Below are 21,866 nucleotides of genomic sequence, written 5' to 3' on the forward strand. Positions count from 1 at the left end.
CTGCCAAGAGTCATTTATTTTCTTGCACAGGCTCCAGTGAGGGGCTTTTGCTATTAAATCATGCCTCTTTTTGTACTGGTTCTGTGCAAGTGTTGGACATTCACTTCCTATGTGGTTTATGGTCTCGTTTTTCACATTTGCACTTTCTGCATACACGTGATGTTATTTCCATCTATCATTCTTTGAACATATCTGGTTTTTAGGGCCTGATCTTGTGCTGCTGTTAGCATTCCTTCTGTTTCCTTCTTGAGTTCCCCCCTCTGTAACCATTGCCATGTTTCATCAATGGCCAGTTCTTTAGTTTGTCTAATGTAATGTCTGTGCATTGGTTTGTTGTGCCTTTTTTCTGTTCTGTTTGTCATGCTCCTGTCTCATTATATTTCTGGGTCTTTGTCTGCTTTTATCAGTCCTTCTTCCCATGTAATCCTGAGCTACTCATCTTCACTGGTTTTCAAATATTACCCCGGTGCTCTGCTGTCAATGTTGACGCAGAGGATCTTTGCCTGATCATTTTCTATTACTCCCTCAGGTTGGTGTTCATACCACTTATTACTTATTACTACTGCAAGGTAGCTGGTGTTTCTTGCACAGGCTCCAGCAGGGGGCTTTTGCTACTGAATCGTGCCTCTTTTTATACTAGTTCTGTGCATGTATCAGACATTCGCTTGCTATGGGGTTTATGGACTCACTTTTTATATTACACTTCCTGCATATGGGCGAGATGTTATTCCCACCTATCGTTCTTTGGACATAGCTGGTTCTTAGGGCCTGGTCCTGTGCCACCGTTAGCATAACCTTCTGTTTCCTTCTTGAGTTCTCCCCTCTATAGCCACTGCCACATTTCATTGCTGGCCAGTTCTTTAGTCTGTCTCATGTACTGTCCGTGCATTGGTTTGTTGTGCCATTCGTCTGTTCTGTTTGCCTTTCTCCTGTCTCTGTATGTTTCTGCACATTTGTCTACTTTTATCAGTCATTCTTTCCATGCACTCCTTAGCCACTCGTCTTCACTGGTTTTTAGATATTGCTCCAGTGCTCTGCTCTCGATGTTGATACAGTCCTCTATGCTTAGTAGCCCTCTCCCTCCTTCCTTTCATGTTATGTATAGTCTGTCTGTATTTGCTCTTGGGTTTAGTGCTTTGTGTATTGTCATGTGTTTCCTAGTTTTCTGGTCTATGCTGTGGAGTTCAGCCTTTGTCTACTCCACTACTCCTATGCTGAATCTGATTACTGGTACTGCCCATGTGTTTAAGGCTTTCATATATTTCCGGCATTGAGTTTTGACTTGAGTATCCCTTTAAGTCTATCAACATAAAGGGGAAAACAGTCATAAAAAATGTATGATGATGATTTGTTTGTTTGTTTGTATGGTGCTTCTACGTTGCATGGAACCGGTGGTTATTCAGCAACGGGACCAAGAGCTTTACCTGACTTCCGAACCAAGTCGAGAGTGAACGTCTATCACCAGAAATACACCTCTCTCACTCCTCAATGGAATGGCCGAGAATCGAACCTGCGACCACCGAGGTGGGACGCCAACACCATACCAACCACGCCATTGAGGCACTTTTATGACGATGATATACATGAATGTATCCTCAAGAACAGGAAATAGAACTCCTCAAATAATTTTAATATGTCACCCTTGAAAAAATTAGATTTTACTATCATTGCTCAAAACATATTTTATATGAATTAAATCCAACCCCCAGGATAATAATAACAAAGTAGATATAAAAGATTAATAGTTACCTTAAAGTTAATGCTTTGGCAAGTGCAGCTACCATGTTCATTGCTGAGAGAGTGATTTCTACAACACCTGGATCGTTATCAAGAGGACCTTGAATATAGCTGAAGTACCACGTTATTTTGTCTGCAAGACCAACACTCACACAGTAGCTTACCAAATCCTGAAAGGAAAAAATTCTTGACAACTGGGAACTACTTTTCAGAGTGTACTTCCAGTGTACATACTGCTAATAGTTCTACCACTAGCATTTTAATGTATATTTTTAAAATAATATATCAAGACCTCTAAAATCCTTTTTTGTGTTTTGAATCACATTTACAATTAACTAATATACAATCACAAATGAAGTGCTGTATGCAAACTGCATAAATATCATGAAAATAGTTTGAAGTTTAAGTTTGTACAATAGTAGCTCCACCTAGGAGTTTTAACTTGCATATTTTTTTTAGTACAGCTGTTGTATCTATTTACAGAGATGCCACAATAGCAAACCAATTTATATTAACTTTTAATGTTAATACAAAAAAACTGACCTGCAACCTGATCCATGTGGCATCTGCTTTGTCCTTGACAGCTTGATCAGGAGAAGAAACACCAGGTTTTATATGTCCTTCATGAAGAACCTCCATTATTTCAGCCAAGACCTATAAAATATGAAATAAAATCATCAAAATATACACAATGGAGCAAAGATATGAAATAACCAATCTTTAACACTGAAAACCCTGTTGAGGGTGTGCCACTTGCAGTGTGGCTAATGTGGCATACTGGAGATGTTGTGTAATAATGTTCATTTCAGCATCCCTTTAGCTTAACCTCCTTTACTTTCTTCACTTCACTTTATTCCAATTCCTTTGGTCTTTTTCCTCCTAACTTTCTGAGTTCTTTCCAATTTAACTTGCCCCAAATTTCATCTCTCATTTAAAAAAATACATAAATTTGGGTGAGCCAAGAGTCTAAAAATCGGATTCAGTGGACTTGTTAATGTAATTTATATAATAATAATGATAAAATGACAAATAGTTAGCGCCAGCTGGAAACCGGTAAAGTGCATTTAATTTGTAGTCCTCTCTATTCATCTTACAATCTTCTTTTCATAAGCATGCAGCTGGTATATCAAGTTTCCTAAGGACAAAGATTTTTCTTGTCTTAGACTATTTCCTGGACAGTCTATTATATCAACCACACCAGTGGTGTACCCAAACCAACACCCACCTCCAGCCAGCAACACTTGTTAGGACTAGATCACAATGCCTCCATGACAGATTTCATCAACAACCATGACTAATCAAAATTCAGCCTCCCAACCAACCCACCAATTGTAAACACCCAGCCTGTGCATAATGTATCCTAATTCATTCGGTTTTGTACTCTCATATATGACCACCAGTGTGCCATCGACTTGTTAAGAGGAAATAAACCTAAGACAACATAAAACTTGATATACCAGCTACATACTGATGAAAAGAAGATTGTAAGATGAATAGCAAAAAATATATACACATTAATTACCATAGAAATAGATATAATTTTCAATGCTACAGCCCTCAGAGAAGGTATCCTCCCTAATTATACCCGTTTACAGCTACATAATCCAGCTGCAACGAGAGGTCAATATCACATCCTTCAGAGGACATTGGTGCAGAAATCTAAAGATTAATGGTCAGACTATGGTTGGAAGAAGACTATTATGCCTGTGGAATTTGTTTGTGTGGTGTTTAGAGACTTGCAAAAAGGCTGAGGTGAACAGGCCATGAATGAGCAGGGAGAATTTTAACAGTGGACCAGTAAAGCAGTAAATAAGGAAGCAGTAAAACAAAGGCATTTCAGAAGGCCCAATAAATCACTGGAAAAGAGCAGATCAAGACTTATGACTGATGAGAGTTCAGGCAGAAAAATGTATAGTAAACCCCTGGGTATGCAGGCTCACAATTCGAGGACTCACCGATTCACAGATTTCTCTATAGAACACATACACACATTATTCGTGGAAAATTCACCTATTTGCAGTATTTTTCACTGAAAAATATTCACTAAATGTATTTTCATATTTTCATGACTAAATGCACTTTTTGTGATAAAACTATTAAAATACTCAGGTATAGGCATTTTTAGAGGGTTTTTGTGTTTGAACTATCAAAATAGGCAGTTCTAAGCATTTTTAGAGAGGTTTTAAGCATTCACGGATTTTAGCTATATGTGGGGGGATTTGTGGTATGTATAATGCACAAATCCAGGGGTCCGTAGTAAAAAAAAGATTGAACTCATTTCATGTCTGATCCTATAAGGAAAAAGTTGATGTAAATATTTATGATGATGATTAGGCTGATTGTAATTTTTTGTGGCATAGCATTTTCCAAAATACTGAATTTCCTACAAATGAAACATGACACAAAACAGACTGTCTGAAATGAGTTGCTCTTGTTGAGAGAAAGATTCATGAACTTGATTGTGTGGAAGTCTGCTGGGAATCCTTTTGTCCCTACAGAGTCAATTATAGAAATTTCCAAGAAGCTTAACTAATGGGTATTTGAAAATATGCATCCTGAAGATCTATGGAAAACATGAAGTTTCCCTCTCTGAAAGAAGCTAACATGACATGAGAGGTTTCCACCCATATGAAGTGTGATAAACTCATTCAAGAAGAAAAAATCGATTACTGGCCTCAATCCTCCAGTTGCTTTCCCCATGAAAAAAACCTGGCTGTAGAAGCCTGGAGATGGTCAATTCACTTTCTCCGACACCATTTCCAAACATCACCCTTCTTTGATCTGTTAGGGTGAGCCTTTCTGGGAATGAGATGGTAAGAAGGAAATAGAATGAGTTGATTTGGCAAAGGAAATAGAATGAGTTGATTTGGCAATGGAGGAACACAGCCCATGAATAATATCTTGTAACCATCTTGCAACACAGACATCGTCTAGGTTACACCTCCAGTTTGCTGCCATTTGGCTCAGGTCTGAGTAAGACAATCCCCATATTCATGACAACTGAGAAAGGGGATTGCGATCTTAGCAGAGTTGCCTCTCTTTCCCTTTTTGAGTTTCCCTCCCTTTCTGAGGAGGATTAGTTTTTCTACACTCAAAGGTCTGGAAAAACTAATCATTATCATTATCTGAGCAGGCTGAAACAAAGAGCTGGGAAGGATGAAAAGACTGAGAAGAATCACCAGTCATTTTAGGAATTGAAACCTGCACAGCTTGTCTTGGCTTTTGGTAAGGAGATTTCCTTGTTCTAGTGTAGCAGGTCCTCAATGAAACCAAAAATCAAGGACCCAAGGGCACATCTGAAGGTTTCAACAACAACTCGATTTTAGGACTGAGTCTCTATAAGCCTCTCTTTTTAATTTAACAGCTTTCCACAGAACTCCTAGGAAACAAAAGAGATGAACCAATCACCAAACTATTATGAAGGGCAAGAGAGCTATCATTAAAGAAGAGAAATACTATTGTCTCTTCTATGAAGAGCAATATTGATCCACTAGTTCAAATGCTGGTGAGAGAAAAGTAAGGGCTCTTTCTTTCCCAGGCACTAACAACCTCCCAAACATGGCCCTTAGTTCTCAAGTTGCAAGGTCTGTCACTGACAAGTCTATCAGTGAATTGAGCTAAAGATCCAGCAAAGAAACACTTTTGTAGGGAAGAAAAGAAACATAATCACACATTGTAAGGCACCTGTTTCTGAAGAACCAAATGTTATGCTTTTCTAATGAAGTCTCTCAAATATAAGTCATTAGTCAGAACTGGTGAAACCAGTTGAAGAGGAATAAACTCTGCATACTCTTGAATGTAATATATCTTCTTTAGAATAGGTTGAGGAAGGAGTTTGCATCAAATCTGCTAAAGGCAAGAGAACTCCAGCTCCACAAATGAAGTTGCATTCATACTCCTAAACATCATGCATTAACTGTGACAAAGGGAGCTCTTACCAATGGATACTCCTCCACAGGGGCAGCCATAGGCAACTTGGCATGAGATCATAGGCCTCAAGCAGCCAAATTCACTCTTCTCAGATTACTAAGTTCATGAATGAACACAAGAACCTCTTCAAAATGTTGCTCTAGCTCTGTTAGGAAAAGTTCCATAAGGAAAATACCTTCTATAGGCATCAGCGAATGTAAAGGTCTTTCTACAGCTGAAGAAACAAATTCTCAGGGATGTGAATTCCTGACCCCTGATCTTCCCTGAAAGTCATGAAAATTCCAGCCACAGGATAATGATGAAATGTTGAATCAAATGCATTCCTCAAGTCATCATCTGTGATAGAAGTGGTATCAAAGAGACATCGAATCCAACTGACTGGGATAAAGCCCTGAATATCCAGTTTTATCTTGAGGGTGATGAGAAACTAGAGCATGAGAGGTAGACTAATTGGCTATTTCTTTCTCGCAAAAGAACACTATGGGAAAGCACACAACAATAAAGCCTGCTCACCTTTTCCCACATGTATGACCTCTTGACTGGAACTTTTCACGTGATGGGTAATCTACATACCTGCCCCAACTCCAACAGAAGTAAGGTGAAGATGGGTGACAAGATTACCCCAGCACTGCCACTAGGCCAAGCAAGAGGATAGAGAGAGCAATCAAGAGATAAAGAATGATTCCTTCTCTACAAGATGATAAATGTCTACATGACCTATTGCAGCTACACTCCCTGCCTCCTCCTAACAAGAAAATGATGAAGATAAAGAGGAATGTTTTCTTTTCTTCTTATCAAGAAGCACACTTGCCATCCAATGACCACTTTATGAGGAAAGTTAAGCTTGTTCAGCGGAAAACCAGCCAGAACAACTTCAAGTGATTGAACACACTGTCTAGTAACTGTAAACATTAGGTGAACCATGGCCTCAAGTGGGACACTACTATCAACAGGAATAATACTATAGATGATTTAGGATATGATAGTTAATTTTTCTCCCTCTCCTCCAAATTTTCTAAAGGTAATCAAAGGATGATAAATTGTCATCATTAACAAAGGAATACTATGTTGTAAAATGAACAACCATCCCAAAGGCAAAACCACCATACAAAAATTGGCCAACTTTCTCGGTGGGGAACAGATATCTCTAGATTTACTAGCACTCTTGGAAGACAGCAAACAAATATAAGATGGTGGAAGAATGGACATAACAGCACTGCCAACTTCACTGGTGGGGTACAACTCCCAGATGAAGAAGGTGAACAATTCCAGTCCTTGTTTTTCCTCCTTCTAAACTTCTCCCACTGAGAAGCCCAAACCATGCATTCCTCATATGGGGATGAGTGGACACAGACTTTACCTCAACAATGACAACAATACTTATGTATGTTTCCCAGTGCAAGAAACACACTCACATAGAAGTTGCTCTTACTTATTATTCTGTATGTGGGCACAGCAACAGACAATACATAAAAACAGAAAGTACAAACAAAAAATGCAGAAAAAAGAAATTTTTTTTTTTAATTCAGCTACATTCATTTGGCAACAGCTAATACAACATAGTCAAAAGATTAAGTGAGGATTTACTTGTTGGACCTTCTCCTGGGACCCATGTTAAGACATGCATGAAAGATACTCTCCATTTAAAAGGTGTTGGTTTGTACCTGGTAGGATCAAAATTGGATGAAGTGACAGTTTTCTTTAAAATGAAAAATAAACAACTTAGTAGTACTTACTTTAAAAATTGCTCCTGATGCTGCATCACTGGGCAAGCTAACAATAGTGTTTATGCTGCTATCACTACCAAGTCTAGTCGTCTCGATGACCAGTTCATTCAGACGATGCATTAAATAGTCTATTAAGGTACCTGCCAAGTTTGAGTACAATATTTGCTCACAGTTTTCAAGATTTTTCAAGCAGGCCCCTAGAATGACACGACCACAGTACCCCAAAGACTTAGCAGGTAATACACAGGACCTCTGCTCAGTTGAATCTAAAATGACTTTCAAAACAGAATCTATCTTTCCAAAGCCATCTAGTGCACTAAACATCAACTGATCAAGTCTTTCTTTTTTCTCGAGTATTCTTAACAACTCTAACAAAGGTTTGTCCAAAGCAGCTATGTCAGGCACAGGCCAAGGTCCTGATCCTTGGTTAGCAACTAATTTAGTTATCTGCTGGAGAGCTTTATTAATTCGGGACTTGTTGGGGGACTCCTTTATTGGGGTATGTTTGAATGAACTGTTATGTTCCTTTCCGCGTGTAGTCATTCTTGTTCGAATCTTTTTACATCGCCTCTTCAAAGCCTTCTGTCTTTCCTTATCTCGTGTCACCTAAAGATAAAATAAAACAGCTATCAGTAATAGAAATATGTACATAAAGAATCAAAAAGATTAATAGCTATTACATTAAAAGAAAATTTTATAAAAAGGCCTTTTTTATAATAAAATAAAGTTTTATATATATATATATACTTACCAAGTAATTACATAGCTAATGTTTCTCACAAACATGGCAGCCAAAAATTGAAATCCCGGCAGCGCTTCTATTGTTTTTGCATAGGAGACAATGCCCCACCCACTTTCATGAAAGAATGGGTACAATACAGCTGAAGAGTTCAATTTGTTCATATCATTCACTGTAAGAGGTAAGGAGGGAGGGCTCCAATTCTGTATTTACTTGGTAAGTATATATATAACACTTTATCATAAAAATGTCATTTTTAAATCAGTAACGTACCAAGTAATTACATAGCTGAATCCAATATTGATAAGAGGTGGGGTGAATGGGAATACTTTTAATTCCCAAATTCTAAAAGATAATGTACTTGAACAGGGAATATAAGTTAACATTTGTATAAGTCCTTGTGGTACCCTTACCTGTCAAGAGAGCTGCTGCAGGAAGATACTGCCTCTAGATGACACTCATCTTTAATCATAGTGGCACAGCTGTATGGTTGCCACTTCAGGACCTTGTCCAGATTCCAGGCCATTGAAGCAGTCTTCTGTTCTTTCCAAGTATCCAAAGAATTAAGTCAGTGATGTCCTGATTCAACCCTAAGCATGTCACTCTGTGTCGAAATACAGATCCTAACATGGATCTGTATCCTTTAACGGCCTATGTCGACAAAGCTCTCAGACAATAAGAAAAGAAGGGAATCTGCAATCACTGTCACAGAGGTCTAAAAAGAGATGTTATTTCTTCTGCACCAACTGCACAAAACTGCCCACTTTATTTGGTAGACCCTGAAAGAAGACTGGTGTCTACACTTCATAATTGCCACTGCAGCTGGTCTTGAAAAACCCTTCGCTCTGACGAGACATTTGATAGTCTGAACTGTCAAAACAAGGGCGGATAGCTAGTGATGAAATATGATATTGTTAAACTACAATAAAGTTTTGTACATACTTACCTGGCAGATATATACTTAGCTATAGTCTCCGACGTTCCCGACAGAATTTCAAATCTCGCGGCACACGCGACAGGTAGGTCAGGTGGTCTACCTTACCCGCTGCTGGGTGGCGGGTGTATGAACCAATCTATCTCTCCAGCCAGATTTTTTTCTTTCACCTGTCTCCTGAGGGGAGGCTGGGTGGGCCATTAGACGTATATATCTGCCAGGTAAGTATGTACAAAACTTTATTGTAGTTTAACAATATCATTTTTGTACATGAACTTCCCTGCCAGATATATACTTAGCTGATTGGCACCCTTGGTGGAGGGTAAGAGACAGCTAAAGTAATAAAGAGAGATAAGAAACAACTGATGTTGTAGGATATAAATAACCTTGGTTCTTACCTGTTCAGGCAGAAGACTTCATTGATACTGTCTCTGAGTCTGCGTTGCCTGGAGAGCTACAGCTAGGACGTGACCTGATGCTGAAAGACTCTCGGATCTACCACTGGGATATATGATCCCTTTGTGTGGTAGAATCCAAGTCGGATCCTGTTAAAGGGAGTTCGTCCCTATCTTAACAGGTCCTAACCACTACTACTGCAAGGAGCCACACTCATCAGACCACCTAACCAAACTACTAAAGATTAGTATTACGACCTAAAGAGATGCCTTCATGCATCCTCTTTAAGGCAACCAACAACAACAAATACAAGGGGAAAAATTTATACTACTAAACAGGATGAGTTCCAGCTCCCTGCCCCAGCACTGAATCCGCAGATACGTACGGGCCCAAGGCGAAGCATTTTTCGTAAGTGATTTTCTCACATCACGTAAGTAGTGGTTCGCGAACACTGACTGACATCTCCAGAACGTTGTCTCCATCAGATTTCGCAAGAGAAGTTGCTATGGCTCTTACTTCGTGTGCTTTCACTTTAAGAAGCCTAAGATGTTCTTCTCTGCAGGATCCGTGTGCTTCTTTGATGAGGCTTCTCAAGAAGAAGGACAATGCGTTCTTCGACAATGGACGAGTAGGGCCTTTTACTGAACTCCACAGGACCTCTCGGTTGGCTTTCAGTTGCTCTTTTCTTCTAAGGTAGTATTTTACCATTCTCACTGGGCAAAGAGTTCTCTCGGGTTCTTCTCCTACCAAAGAAGATAACCCACGAATCTCGAAGTTCTTGGGCCATGGACTTGATGGGTTTTCATTCTTCGCAAGAAAACCAGGAAGGAAAGAGCAAATGAGAGAGTCCTCCTTAAAACCCACATTACCATCAATCACCTGAAGCTCACTCACTCTTCTGGCGGAAGCTAGAGCCATCAAAAACAGAGTCTTCCTAGTAAGGTCTCTGAATGAGGCTGAATTAGGGGGTTCAAACCTAGAGGACCCAAGGAATTGAAGGACTACATCCAAATTCCAGCTAGGTGTCTTAGGAGACTGCATTTTCGTTGTATCAAAAGACCTTATAAGTTCCTGTAGGTCCTTATCTTCCGATAAGTTGAGGCCCCTGTGCCTGAAGACATTCGCCAACATACTATGATAGCCTTTAATCGTCGAAACGACTAAGCCACATTCTTGTCTTAAGAATAAAAAGAAGTCTGCAATTTGATTCACAGAGGTACTGGAAGAGGAAACGTTATTCCTCTTGCACCATCTTCTGAAGACATCCCACTTCGACTGGTACACTCGTAAGGTGGAAGACCTCCTCGCTCTAGCGATTGCCTTAGCAGCTGCTGACGAAAAGCCTTTCGCTCTGACCAGTTTCTGGACAGTCTGAAGCCAGTCAGACTGAGAGCGGGGAGGTTTTTGTGGTACCTGTCAAAGTGGGGCTGTCTGAGTAGATCGCTCCTTAGAGGAAGCGATCTTGGAAAATCCACCAGCCATTCCAGCACCTCTGTGAACCAATCTTGTGCTGGCCAAAAGGGAGCTATCAAAGTCATCCTCGCGGAATCTGACTCTGCGAACTTTTTTAAAGTCAACCCCAGAATCTTGAAGGGGGGAAACGCATATACGTCGAGTCCTTTCCAATCGAGTAGGAGAGCGTCTATCCCTATTGCTCCTGGATCCGAGATGGGCGAGCAATAAAGATCCAGTCTTTTGTTCTTTGAAGTTGCAAACAGGTCTAAGAGAGGCCTGCCCCACAACTTCCAAAGGCTCTGGCAAACATCTTGGTGCAGAGTCCACTCTGTGGGAAGGACCTGATCTTTCCTGCTGAGGAGATCTGCCCTTACATTCCTTTCTCCCTGTACGAATCTGGTGAGAAGTTTTATCCCCCTTTCTTCTGTCCACAGAAGAAGATCTCTTGCTGTTTCGTACAGAGAGAAGGAATGCGTCCCCCCCTGTTTCCTGATGTATGCCAGAGATTTGGTGTTGTCCGAGTTTATTTGCACAACTGCTCCTGTCACATCTGACTCGAACTCCTTCAGAGCAAGCCACACGGCTATTAGTTCTTTCCTGTTGATGTGCCAGGAAGACTGGTCCCCCACCCAGGTTCCTGACACCTCCTTGGTTCCCAGAGTCGCCCCCCAACCTGTTTCCGACGCATCGGAGAACAACACCAGGTTGGGGTTCTGGGATTGAAGAGACAGTCCCTGCGAGAACTTGTTGGGATCCGCCCACCATGCTAACTCCTTCTTGATTTGATGAGAAACTGACAGGGAGAACTTCAAATCCTGAGAAGGACGACTCCAATTCCGATGAAGAAAGAATTGGAGCGGTCTCAGGTGCAACCTTCCTAGGGAAACAAATTGCTCCAGTGAGGAGAGCGTCCCCAGCAGACTCATCCACTCCCTCACTGTGCATACTTCTTTCCCTAAGAAGGTTGTTACTTTTTCGAGTCCCCGGGCTATCCTCTCCTGTGACGGAAAAGCCCGAAAACTCAGAGAGTTCATCTGGATCCCCAGATAAACTCACTCTTGAGCGGGAATCAGACTTGACTTCTGCAGATTGACCAGAAGTCCTAAGGAATAAGTCAAATCCAGGGTTTTCTTCAAGTCCTTCAGACAACGATCTCTGGAATTGGCCCTTATAAGCCAATCGTCGAGGTAGAGCGAAATCCTCACCCCTTCTAGGTGAAGCCATTGTGCTACATTCCTCATGATGGCCGTAAAGACTTGGGGGGCCGTCGAGAGGCCAAAACACAGGGCCCTGAATTGGAAGATTCTTCCCCCCATCATGAATCTTAGAAACTTCCTCGAGGAAGGATGGATTGGTACGTGGAAGTAAGCGTCCTGTAAGTCCAAGGACACCATCCAGTCCCCTGGACGGAGTGCTGCTAACATCGAGGCAGTGGTCTCCATCGTGAACTTCTTCTTTTCGACGAAGAAGTTCAGGGCGCTTACGTCCAACACCAGTCTCCATCCCCCTGAGGATTTCGGAACTAGGAACAGGTGGTTGTAAAAGCCTGCCGAAAGATGATCTGCCACTAGTTCGATCGCCTCCTTTTCCAGCATCTGATCTACCGCTAGTCGGAGGGCTTGATTCATGATGGGGTCCCTGTATCTGGCCGTCAACTCCCTCGGGGTATTCGTCAAGGGAGGCCTCGAAGAGAACGGGATGAGGTAGCCCTTCCTCAAAATTGACAGGGTCCAGGCATCTGCATCTTTCTGGGCCCAGACTTCTGCAAACTGTAAAAGCCTGGCGCCTACAGTTGTCTGAAGGACTTGAGTCTTACTTGGAACGGTTTGATTGACTTCGTAAAAGTCCTCCCTCTTCTATTTGGTTTCCGACCTCTGAACGAAGAGGATCTAGAGGTAGAAGCCCCTCGAAAGGGTTCCTGAGAGGTCGGCTTCGCTTTCTTCGTCTTAGTCTGGAAGGTAGGGCGCGGCTTCCTTGCAGACTGCGCTAGAAGGTCCTGTGTAGCTTTGGCAGAGAGAGCCTTCGAAATGTCTTGAACCAGGTGTTTAGGAAACAGCTGCGTAGAGAGAGGGGGTAAAAAGCAAAGACGATCTCTGTGCATGTGAGACAGACTTTGTTAAAAATGAGCAAAATACTGATCTTTTCTTCAAGACCCCAAGGGACCAATCGAGAAAGTTGAAAACTTCCAAGACTCTAAAAATGCCTTTTAGAATGTGATCTATTTCATTCATTGCCCACGTAGTTTTGGCCCAATTCAAAGCTGATCTTCTAGTGGCGTCTACTAGTGCCGAAAAATCTGCGTCAGCTGAAGACGGAAGGCCCAGTCCCAAGGGTTCTCCTGTCTCATACCAAAATCCTGTCCGTCCTGAAAGCTTCGACGGAGGGAAGGCAAACATAGTTTTCCCTGCTTCTTCTTTAGTACGCATCCATGAACCGAAACTCTTGAGCGCTTTCTTCATAGAAAGAGTCGGTTTCATTCTCACACACGAAGATCCTTTCGTTGCTTTCGCTGTGGAGAACAACGAGTGTGGAGAAGGAGGAGCAGTAGGGCTGAAAGACTCTCCGAACTCCTGAAGGAGAAGCTCTGTGAGCTTCTTGTACGAAGAAACTGCTGCCGATGTATTAGCTTCTTCCTCAGAGGCTTCCTGGTCTTCTTGAAGAGGAGAACGAGGATGAGGAGAACGAGGATGAGGATCCTTATGAGAATCCTTAGATGATTTCCTAGCTGGGGTACAGTGCGATGAAGGAGACAAACGTCTTGAATGAGGAGAAGATTCCAAAGGAGAGCGGCGTACAGGAGAACGACGAGTCGTAATAGAAGGACGCTTATCCGAAAATTCTTGTCTCATCTCGCATTCCTTCCTAAACGAAGACAAACTCTTAACAGCAAAAGAGGAAGGACTCCCTTCCCTAGAAAGACCACGTCTATCCCTAGGGAGATTACGAGAGGGAGAGCGCCTACTAAAATCCTGGCGCCGATCGTGAGGAGAGCGGCTACTAGGCGCCAAGCGCCTATCTGTCACAGGGCGCTTAGGGGAATCCTGGCGCCTACCAAGCGGCGAAACGTTGCTAAAAATAGGGCGCCTATCAGGAGCAGGGCACTTGAGAGGCTCTTGATGCCTACGAAGCGGAGAGCGGCTGCTATGCTCCGAGCGCTTAAACGGAACAGGGCGTTCGACGAGATCTTGGTCCTTACCAAGGGGAGAACGTCTGTAAGGCTCCGAGCGCCTAACAGAAGCAGGGCGCTTGAGGCGTTCTTGACTTCTAGCAAGAGGGGACCGATCAGGAGTAGGGAGCCTCGAGAACGAAGAGCGCCTACTAGGAGAACGAAGCAAAGGAGGATCAAGGCGCCTTTCTCCAGGAGAACAGCTACTAAAAGAAGGACGCCTACCAGGCGCAGGGCTCCTACTAGACTCTTGATGTCTTACAGGGGAGGAGGGAACTCCATGCGATGAGCGCCTACAAGTCACGGTATCCGACGTCCGACGACAGTAGTCGGAAGGAGAAGCGCGCCTACTTTCAGAAGGGCATTCCCTAGGTTCTCTGAGAAGGCGAGGAGAAGAAAGACGAGACGGAGATGACGAAATAAGTCTTCTATGACCTGAGCGACTCTCTCTTCTTGTACGAACTCTAGAAGAAGGAGAAACAGAAGGGGCGGAGCGTCTACCTGAGGCAGGAATCCGATCTGGGGAAATATCTTCATAGTCCAAAGAGCGCCTATCCGACGAATGGCACCTCGACACCTCCGAGAGGGAGCCACGGGAGTGGTGTTCCTCTCGTGAAATCCTACAATGTGTAGAAGTATCCTCAAAAGAAGGAGATCGCCGATTACAAGGAGACCGATCTTCCGACGAAAAGCGCCTCGATCTCTTGATAGGGAGAGAGAAATCCTTCCTTCTATGTGATCTCGATGCCAAGGAGTCCGCCAAGGCTGTGATCTGAGCTTGTAGGCCCGCTAGCACTCGAGTAGGTGAGTCCCCAGGATCTTCTTCCGAAGCAAGCTCAGTGCGAGGAGCGGGAGAAGGAGGGCGATCACAGGATCTCCTAGGCTTCTTTGCTTGCAAGGAAGCTACATCAGAAAAGTCTTCTGGGCTGGACGCTAACGTACTGAAGGGAGCCTCCGCAGCCCTCTTCAACGGGCGTGACGCCTCCTTAGAGCTCCAACCACGCTTCGGCGAAGGAGAAGAGGACGACGAAAAACACTGACGAAGAATATCCTTCTTCTTACGATCCAAGGCAGCTTGGGAGCGAACTTCAGGATCTGCCGAGGGGACGCCTGACCGGTGGGGGCTCTCCCTAGCCCTCCTGCGGCTTTCGACTTTCCTCCTCCACTGGAACTGGGAGTCTGGAAGAGGTCTAGGCCTGGAGGCACTAAGGAGCCGGTCAGACGCACCTTCCACATCACTGGGTACACTGCACTTATCATCACTGACACTCTTACCTTGATCAGTACGAAGAGTCTTGTCTTCCTTAGAACACAAGGAAGTTTTTGAGGCCGCCGCCTCCGAAGACGAATCTACGGCTTCGGTGCGGGGAGGAGCTGAGACCTGGGAGGAAGGTTCTAAAACTTCATTAATGTTAGTTTCATTCTCACTCATTCTCGACCTGCTCGAACTCCTGGAAGAAGCTTTACGTAACCTATCCCTTTCAAGTTTCCTAATATAAGAAGAAAGAGCCTTATATTCATCTTCGTTCAAAACCTCACACTCTTGACACGGGTTACTAAACGAACATTCATTCCCCCTACATTTAACACAGATAGTGTGAGGGTCAACCGCAGCTTTCGGTAACCTCACCTTACATCCATCAGTCAAACATACTCTAAACAAAACCGGAGTTTTGGAAACAGAATCAAAATCAGACATTCTACAGGAAAATCCAGCGCAAAGTCAATAACGGTCCACAATCAGCGTATGCCAAGCCAAAATAGAGCGAATACGTCACCAAAAAGTCCAAATCAATCTCCAGGCAAGCGAGAAATGAAGAATCTATCGGAATGAAACGACAACAGTTGTTATCGCTTCAGCAACAGAAAAAAAATCTGGCTGGAGAGATAGATTGGTTCATACACCCGCCACCCAGCGGCGGGTAAGGTAGACCACCTGACCTACCTGTCGCGTGTGCCGCGAGATTTGAAATTCTGTCGGGAACGTCGGAGACTATAGCTAAGTATATATCTGGCAGGGAAGTTCATGTACAAAACTGTGGTTGTTTGACAAGCTTTGGCTTCTGAGGAAGGAGCCTGGGGAAATCTATTAACACAGAGAGGATATCCAGAAACCATTCTTTGTGGCCAGAATGGAGCTAACAGTCATTTTCAAATTCTGGTGGGATGAAAATTTTTTCAATAGTTCCTAAACCATGTTGAAAGGAGGGAAAGCATACAGGTCCATGTTTGACCAGTTTAGGAGTATGGCATCTGTGGCCCATGCTTGAGGGTCTGGAGTCTGGAGTTTGGGAGCAGAACAGACGGCGATGGTTTTACGATGTCAAAAACAGATCTAAGAACGGCCCCTTCAACAACTTCCACAGGTCAGTGCACACCTGTGCATCTAGAGTCCACCCAGGGAGGGACCTGTCCGCAACAACCGAGTTTGTCTGCCAACACATTCACCTTGCACTGAACGAACCTCATCACAATATTGTTGTTCGATTCTCCTTTTCCACAGGAGAAGGCTATTTGCTGCCTCGTAGAGGGAGAAGGGGCGAGTTCCCGCATTTCCTTATGTAGGCTAGAGCTGTGGTGGTGTCCGAGAACACTGCTAGTCTTGTCGAAGGTTATTTTGGCAAAATGATGAAGGCCTAGATGTATGGCACTCAATTCCTTCACATTTATATGAAGACTCCTCTCTTCTGGAGATCAAGTCCCTGATACTTCAATGTCCCACCAAAGACCTCCCCATCCTAGGTCTGAGGCATCTGAATACAAGAACAAGCTGGGATTCAAAGGTAGAAGAGACATGCCTTCTGAAAGCCTTCTTTCTGATAGCCACTATCTTAAGTCAGTTTTGATTTCCTGTGTCATCGGAAAAACAAACGAGTCCAGATGTGTCTTCTTGTCTAGCCTGCCTTTAGGAAAAATTGTAGAACCCTTAAATGAAGTTTCCCTAGACTTACAAACGTGACAGAGAAACCCAAAAATTCAGTCAATCATCATCCCAAATATTGAATCACTTGAGAGGAGGATAATTGGGACTTCTCCCTGTTGATGAGTATGCCCAGATCCTGGGCAAAGACCAGAGTCTTCCTTAAGTCCTCCATATATTTTAACATCATGGGAGAGTGAAGGAACCAGTTGTATAAGTAAAAAGAGATGTTTATTCCATGAAGTGAAGCAACTTTGAAAGGGGGGCAAGAATGTGAGTGAACACTTGGGGTGTTGTGGAGAGGCTGAAGCAAAGGGCTTGAAATTGAAATACCCTGTCCTGGAATATAAAGCACAAATATTTCCTGCAGCTCGGATGAATTGGGATGTGAAAATATGAGTCTTGCAAATCTATTGTCACCATCCAGTCCTCCTGATGGATACAGGAGAGTACTGACTGATTGATTTCCATTAGGAATTTTGTTTTCTTCATGAAAAAAATTCAGGGCGCTGACGTCCAGGACAGGTCTCCAACCCTGGGATGTTTTGGGAACCACAAAAAGACAATTGTAAAACCCAGGAGAATTGACATTTTCAATTTCCTCCACGGCTCTCTTGATGATTAAAGACAATGCTCCTTTTGCTAGGGCCAAATACCTGTCAGAGCCTAGCAAGTAGGCCATCAATGCTATGGGCTTCAAGAAGATTCTCCCTGAACGGGATGGAGTACCCCTCTTTTAGTACTAGTGACACCCTCAGATCTACGACTCTGCCTTCCCATTCTTGCCAGAAATGGAAAAGCCTTGCTCCAACTAGGACACAGAGGACAGCACTTTCAGTTGCGACTGGAAGGTTGCGTGGGGACCCTTTTGATTGGATGAGTGGATCGTAGATTGGATCGAGGTCTGACTCCAAAAGGGTTGCTGTAGTAAAGGCGAAATGGACTAGACGTAAAAAGCAGAAGAATACCTCAGGTGCTTAGCCAACTGGGTTAACCGATCTTGCATCAACTTTTTCTGAAGATCTGAAGTGATTTCTTGAACCAAAACTTGAGGAAATAGATGGCTACGGTCTAGCAGTGAAAAAAAAGAGGCACATACTTCTGGGCAGTGATTGCTCCTTTGAAGGGGAATGATCACCAAAGTTCAATTTTCTTTAAGACTCCAGTAGCAAATAAAGGGGCTAATTCCATGGAGTCATCTCTAACGGCTTTTTCAACATAAGAAAGAACACTTAACCAATTTACCATCAAATACTCCGAAAGTTCCACACAATTTTCAATTTTCTTAGCCAGCGCTCCAACAGTCCAATCTAAAAAGCTTCAGACTTTGTAAGTCCTCAAGATATTCTTCTCAAAATGGTTCAACTCTTTGGCTGAAAACAATCTTAGCCAAGGAAAAGGCTCAACATCTCAAGGAATCACTCACAAGTTCCCCTGGGAAGAGGCAGCTACCCCCAGGGAAGGAGCTTCTCCAGCAGCATAAACCTGACCCCTCTTGTTCAATAAACAGGAGGGGGAGTGCAGAAGACCGCCTTACCTTACCATCTCTTATCTGAGAGCCAAACATCCAATTCCTGTAATGCTTTCCAGGGAGGACAATCCCATCTTGGGAAGCCTGGTTGATTCCACTGGTAAGGGAAGCCAGGGTTGCTGGCAAGTAAATAGATGGACAAGCTACTAAGAGATATCTCAGTAAGCTAGAGAAAGACATGGACGCAGGAGCTTGATCAAAAGCAAGTTTGGAAGATCCTGAGTTACTGTACAACTCCTTTGAAGAAGGCCCATAATCTCATCCAGACGTCACTGAATGGGATCCATTGAAGAACCATGTACAAGCGTGGACGACATAGGCAAAGGAGAAAACTCCAGGCGCTGGCGCCAGACATTCCACTGCTGGCACCAGGAAAGGCAGGGTTGGCACCAAAAGCTTGGAATGGGCGTTGGGTGCTTAAGAGGTGGGTGCTGGGAGCTTCACAGCTGATGCAAACTGAGAAGACAAGTGGAGACTCTGTTCACGGGGCGCTTGGAAGCCAAAGTTGGGCAACTCCTAGAAGTAGTAGAGGGCTTAGGCGACAAACATTGATGCTCAGTAAAACGGGATATGGAATTCCCCAAAAACTATATGACGGCTGAGGGGTGTGCTCAATGTCCTTGCTTCACTTGCAGGGTGGAGAAAATTGGTCCGTGTCCACAAAGCACCTCTTCAAAGGACAGGAATCTTCATAGTAGCACCTTCAGTGCCTTTCGTTCACCTCGGAACTAGAAGATTCAGAGGAAAGATCTGAAGACTGGTAAGGGGGAAAAGGCAGAAAAATTAAAGGACAAAACAGGTACATCAGCTAGTTTCGATTTAGAAGAACTCTGCAAACTAGCTACATTCCTAGCCTCAGCTTTAATTGCTGCTTTCCTCTTTCTGTCACATTCTATTTTATCTAAATGTACCTTAAGGATCTTCAAGACAGTCAAAATAAGCCTGAGCTATCTAAAATAGCATGATGGCTACCAAAAAGAAAAACAAGTATGTCACCAAACATAGACACCAAAGAACCATCCGGTGATCAATTTCAAAGTAAAACTGCTTAGAACAACTGGAGTTCAGTCGTCATCTAGCAGAAACGAATTGAGCTCTTCAGATGAGTTGTACACCCATCCTTTCCTGAAAGTGGGCAGGGCACTGTCTCCTATACAAAAACAATAGAAGCTCTACCGAGAATTAAAATTTTTAGCTGCCCTGGGAGTTATACTTGGTAAGTTAACTTACATAAATTGAAAATGTTAAAAACTTAATAACCTATTTCTCAGATAACATCTAACGCATATGCATTTTTATTTGCATTGTTACAACATACTGTAAATAAGAATTTAACAGAATAAGCCCTTACTAATAATATTCAATTTGAGGGCTGGAACTTTGCAACTTACAAATAAGGTGAATTAATGAAGTTTTATGTATATGTTCAGTGAATTTTATATGTACCTTTTCTCAATGAGTAATATTTTTTTCTGAAACTCAGGTCATATGTTTCTGTTTTAGTGCTCTGTCAGTGAATACATTAATTACCTTCTTCATAGAGACAAAAAACTTTGTTGCTAAAAAGCCAGAATCTTAATCTTGGAATTTCCAATACTGTCTTTAAAAAATGCAAGTACGATTGGATTACAGCAATTAACTCAGCTAGCATATTTTTTGGAGGAACATTAAATAAACTACTTATCAAAATTAAACCACTTCACACAGACATTTCATTCTGAATTGTTTATCGTAGCTGGATGATTTACAGTGCAATACTTACCTGAGGATCATCAATATTAGCTGGAGCATCGATAATGTGCTTTAAGTTGTATGTTTCACTGTCTTCTACAGAAAGGTGCTCTGCCTGATGGAGTGCCCGAAGTGCTTCCTGATGGCGTGGACCACGCAAGTGACTCAACAAGTATACCTCACTGGTAATCAGCGAATTACACAAAGTGCAGAGCTTTTTGGTTTCATACCTTTAAAAGAAATAATAACCAGGTTCACATATCACTAATGTTCAGAACAAAATATTCATGAAATATATAGATTACATTTCTGCTTTCCATAATATTTCACAACTTGCCTATACTATACCAAAAACAAAGAATTTCACATATTCACACAAACTAACCTCACTAATTTTGGGGCATCATCACAGCCTCTAGAGTATTTCATAATTGAAGACTCTAATGCCCTTTGACGAATTTGCTTTATATTTTCTTCATGCCTCCGAGCAGACTCCTCTTGTTTCTGCTGAATCTTCTTTACAAGCTCACTTTCCTTAGCTTGCTGTGCCTGTGCAGATAACCCCAATTAATACATATCTATGTAGCATATATCAAACAGAAGCTGATTATGAAGATATACATGGTACTCTTCCAGATTCCCTGAAAAGTAGTACATTTATTAACAAGGTTTTTCTCTTTTTTTATGCAAAAATAATAGGACAAAGCCCACGTCAACATCATAATCATCAAACTTTTTTATGCTAGTTTTCCCACTGTGGGTTTAGACTAACAAAATTAGTTATCTCCACTCTTCTATATTGTGTCCTTTGTTCCTGAACTGTCATCTGTGATAGATTTTCATCTATCCCCTATTTCCATGACTTCCTGGGTCTTCCTACAGGTCTCCATTCTACTAATTCTACTTGATTCCAAATTCCTCCACAATTCCTCATTTCTTACTAAAATCTTTTTACTATACTCTGGAAATGAATCCTCAGAGTTATCTAGATATTTGCTCTCCATTTCATCCAAGCAGCAGCTACTTTCTTAATGCTCTCTGAAGTCCTGTTCCACCATTCAGTGTTCACAAGGTAACAGATATGACCTACTGAGGCCTACCTATAAATCATATAAGGGTTCTCAGCTTCACTCTTTTCCCCGTATGCTCTTGAAATACACTTCCAGCACTAGGAATTTATTTCTCTATATTTACATATTATGATTCTGAGCACCTCATGTAATACCATTTATTACATTTGGAGAGTCACCCCAGCACCTTTTCTTCGACCACAGGACCCTTAAACGTTTGAATATTTTCCTAGCCTAATCTTTCCTTCGTGACACAAATGTGCAATCTACCCACCTGTTTATGTTCTTCAGTCCCAGTATAATCAAGCTTAAGACTTTGAACAACATCACATGACTTACAACCCACAAACTCTTATAAGAGAGAGAGCTCTCTCCTACTCTACTAAAAACCAGTTCCACATGTCCTCTTATGGTTATGGTTATAGGTCGAGGCTTTGCCTTTACTATGATGCCTCTTAGTTGTATGAGGTATTTTTTTATTTTTTAAGCTCTTTCATTCTTTTTTGTCCTCCACTGCAAGATCTGTCATT

The 21,866-nt window shown here is 42.4% G+C and overlaps 1 protein-coding gene across 1 annotated transcript in view; it reads right to left on the reverse strand.

Moving 5' to 3' along the window:
- The window catches only part of LOC135221835 (S phase cyclin A-associated protein in the endoplasmic reticulum-like), a 233,562-nt gene that overhangs the window by 21,411 nt on the left and 190,285 nt on the right, over window positions 1-21,866 (reverse strand). The window contains exons 20-24 of the mRNA XM_064259737.1: window positions 20,652-20,815; window positions 20,298-20,496; window positions 7,404-8,000; window positions 2,281-2,391; window positions 1,750-1,907 (exon numbers count right to left, since the gene is read on the reverse strand). Coding sequence (XP_064115807.1) covers window positions 1,750-1,907; window positions 2,281-2,391; window positions 7,404-8,000; window positions 20,298-20,496; window positions 20,652-20,815 — 1,229 coding nt within the window. The remainder of the gene's footprint in view (window positions 1-1,749; window positions 1,908-2,280; window positions 2,392-7,403; window positions 8,001-20,297; window positions 20,497-20,651; window positions 20,816-21,866) is intronic.

The sequence above is a fragment of the Macrobrachium nipponense genome, chromosome 3 (genome assembly GCF_015104395.2).
Source record: "Macrobrachium nipponense isolate FS-2020 chromosome 3, ASM1510439v2, whole genome shotgun sequence".
NCBI classification, from domain to species: domain Eukaryota; kingdom Metazoa; phylum Arthropoda; class Malacostraca; order Decapoda; family Palaemonidae; genus Macrobrachium; species Macrobrachium nipponense.